At 39.8% G+C, this 3,521-nt stretch overlaps 1 protein-coding gene across 1 annotated transcript in view; it reads left to right on the top strand.

Moving 5' to 3' along the window:
• mafk (v-maf avian musculoaponeurotic fibrosarcoma oncogene homolog K) overlaps positions 1-1,124 on the top strand; it is a 12,932-nt gene extending 11,808 nt beyond the window's left edge. The window contains exon 3 of the mRNA XM_084134898.1: positions 107-1,124. Within this exon, the coding sequence (XP_083991024.1) occupies positions 107-532 (426 nt within the window). The 3' untranslated portion in view covers positions 533-1,124. The remainder of the gene's footprint in view (positions 1-106) is intronic.
• The last annotated feature ends 2,397 nt before the right edge of the window (positions 1,125-3,521 follow it).

Below are 3,521 nucleotides of genomic sequence, written 5' to 3'. Positions count from 1 at the left end.
ACAGTAGTATATTTACTGATACATTTTTTTCTCTATTAAATTGCAAGATGAACACTGACAGCAAAAAAGATTGATTGATCTGTTGTCTCTCCATTCTGTGGTCCAGGTAAAGAAGGAAGCGGGTGAGAATGCCCCGGCGCTCAGTGATGACGAGCTGGTGGGCATGTCGGTGCGGGAGCTCAACCAGCACCTGCGCGGGCTGTCCAAGGAGGACATGGTCCGGCTGAAGCAGCGGCGGCGCACGCTAAAGAACCGCGGCTACGCCGCCAGCTGCCGCATCAAGCGCGTCACACAGAAGGAGGAGCTTGAACGGCAAAAAACAGAGCTGCAACAAGAAGTGGACAAGCTGGCCCGTGAAAACGCCAGCATGCGACTGGAGCTGGACGCGCTTCGTGCTAAGTACGAGGCCCTGCAGTGCTTCGCCCGGACTGTCACCCGCGGGCCTCACGGTAAGGTGGCCACCACCAGCGTCATCACAATTGTCAAGTCAGCCAATCACAACCCCAGCTTTTCGGCACCCTCGCAGTGCTGATTGACAGCGCCTGCCCAGCTCCTTTTGGTCCAATCCGGCTCTGAACCTTGACTGACCCGCCGGCCACCGCTCGACCCACACTGAGAGGAAGCTCAGTGGTGAGACTGAGGGGAGGGTGGAGGCCTTAATCTGCGTGACTACAACAGGCTGCATCTATTTTCATATCTCTCTTTTACACACTCACTGAACACACATACTCACAAAAACATTTCTTTTTTGTCTGTGCACTGTGCTATAAACTCCGGCACCGGCAGGGCGCACTGACCGCTCTTTCCACTTCAACACAGGCTGAGATTTAGCAGAGATGAGCACTTGTTAAAGTGTGAGAAAGTACTTGACTTAACCTGCCATGGCAGCACTGATGCCCGTGACATATTGCATATGCATCAGAGACTAAAATAAATGTTTAGTATCATTATAAGATATATATTTTTTCTTTTGAAGAAATTAATACTTTTATTCAGCAAGGATGCATTCAATTGATGGGAAGTTACAGTAAAGATGTCCATAATGTTACAAAATATTAATATTTAAAATTCTTTTGAACTTTATATTCTGGATCCTGAAAAAAAAAAGTATCAGAATTTCTACCAAAAAAAATAAATATATATATTAAAATAATAATAATAATAATAATAATATCTCTCTTTCTCTCTCTCTCTCTCTCTCTCTCTCTCTCTCTCTCTCTCTCTCTCTCTCTCTCTCTCTCTCTCTCTCTCCTCTCTCTCTCTCTCGCTCTCTCTCTCTCTATATATATATATATATATATATATTACAGTAGAAAACAGTTATTTTAAATGTTAAGAACATTTCACAATATTACAGTTTTACTGTATTTTTGATCAAATAAATGCAGCCTTGGTGAGACTAACATTAAAAAAATCTTACGACCACAAACTTTTAAAAGAATTTTTTGAGAAAGATTATGTGATGTCATCTTGCATCATGAAATACATCGGCATAATCTCATAATACGTCACTATGAAATGATATCAGTCATTGTGAAAGAGCAGCGTTTCTGATCCTGGACAAAAGTCAGGTGTGACCATCAAAGTCCAAAGCTGAGAATGATGTTATCGACATCAAGGGCAAATCCTTATCCTGAAGCGTTACATTACTGATAAACAGAGAAAATTATCCAATTGGAAATCAGCCAATCCTCTCTCAGTCGGCAGTTTAAACGTACAAATCCCAAATGGGAAAACTGCACTTATCGTTACTGTTGAATTACAGTCTAATACTATGAAGCACTTGCAAAGCAGACTAACACATGTAAATATTCAAGACTAGCTGAGTTTCTAGAAAAGGGCACTTCATGGTGGGTTTTTAAAAAATTATTATATTTGTTTTATGAGAGGTTAGTTAGTATAATGTTGATTATCCGGCACATCTGTGTTGTCCGTTATCTCAAAGATACACCGTTCTCCCTGACCTGTCTCTATACGACACCATAAAATGGTAGGTAATCCATATTGGATATAGTGATAACAGGAGCTGTCTTGCAAACAAACAAACAAACAAACAAAAAAAGTTTAACAATAACCTGTATATTACAGAACTGAGTTAACATCAAAATCAAACATCAATTGTATATACAATTCCGTCCGCTCAGAAAGCATTCCTCACGAAAGGTGCCACTGCCGGTGTTGGTAACCCTGATAAAATGTATACAAAATGCAAATATTTGTTATTTTGACGCAGACTCTTGGGTAAGGAGAATCCTGGTGTCCAAAAGAAATGAACTTAGCATTCATATTCAGTAAATCACTAAGATGGCTGAATCAGGATTGTCTCTTACCTAAGTGGCTATGACCGTTCTTGTGAGCTCTTCCACCACTGCAAGAAGCATTAGAGGGATGTTGTGCTGCGCTAATATCCCCAGCTCTCTGGGCTACTGTACTTGTGCTCTTAGCATTTGTTATATCTGTCTCTTTATGCCCAATTATGATCTAGATCTGATGTTTCCCATTGTCTCTAAACGTTTCCAGGACACGAAATCCCTTCAGAGTGGTGTGATTGTCGTAACTGTCTTTCATTTCAGTGGCCTATGTAACTGACTTAGTTCAGACGTCCAAAATTTGCCTTGCAGAAAGCCATGCGTTAGCCTTAAACTCATCAGTTCCTTTTTATGTACATAATGTCAGTTTATAAACTCAACACACTATTAGTTTTTATGGTGAATGGTAGCATTCAGATGCTATTTTCATTTTGAGAGTGCATATTTTAGGAACATGTAATTTCAGTATTCATCATTTTATTTGCCATTGTTTGGTGATTTTTTTTTATTTTTTTGTCCTGTGCAGTTGTTTTTAAATGTGACCACAGTTCCGGTTGGCAGGTCCTCTTTTTTTTGGTTGTATGGTTTTTAAATTGCTGTCTCTGCTTTCCCTTCAGGCCACAAATCCGTTTAGAGGGTGAAAAACAGCCCAGAAATTTTCCATTTGTCACGTTGCGGCCAACTTTTGTTCCCTCTAAGATACCTAATACGTTACGTAATATTAGAATTTATCAGAATTCAGTTCCCTTGATAGGAAATGCTACATGTCACTTCTTCTTCTTTATTGAATTAGACTATACAGTGACAGATTATACTTTTTTTTTTTTTGAGAAAAAGAGAACTTGACAAAACAGATTTTCTGTGCTTTACACTGACATCTGGTGGTGATCTGTATTTCCTTTTTTTCTTTTCTTCAAAATGCTGTGATTGCATGCTGATGACACCAAGATCTGCTCTTTTATTTCTTGGACTATTGAGGCATTGCTGTTTTGCTTTGTGTTCATTTCAGCTGCCACCAAAGCCATAACCCATCTATGTGCTTTCTTTAAAATACACTTCATATTCTTTGAATTTGTATTGCGAGTGAAACAAAACTACACCCTCCAGTGACCAGATCGTAACGCCCTAATTCAGACTAATAAGAACAGAACACGCCGTCACAAAATTATTCTGTAATTTTACAGGGTCGCCAGTGTTTTTTTGGCCAGTTAG

This window comes from Abramis brama (genome assembly GCF_963993115.1).
Source record: "Abramis brama genome assembly, chromosome: 1".
Classification (NCBI taxonomy): Eukaryota; Metazoa; Chordata; class Actinopteri; order Cypriniformes; family Leuciscidae; genus Abramis; species Abramis brama.
Note: the sequence above shows the minus strand (reverse complement) of the source record. Positions and strands in the feature narration are given on the sequence as shown.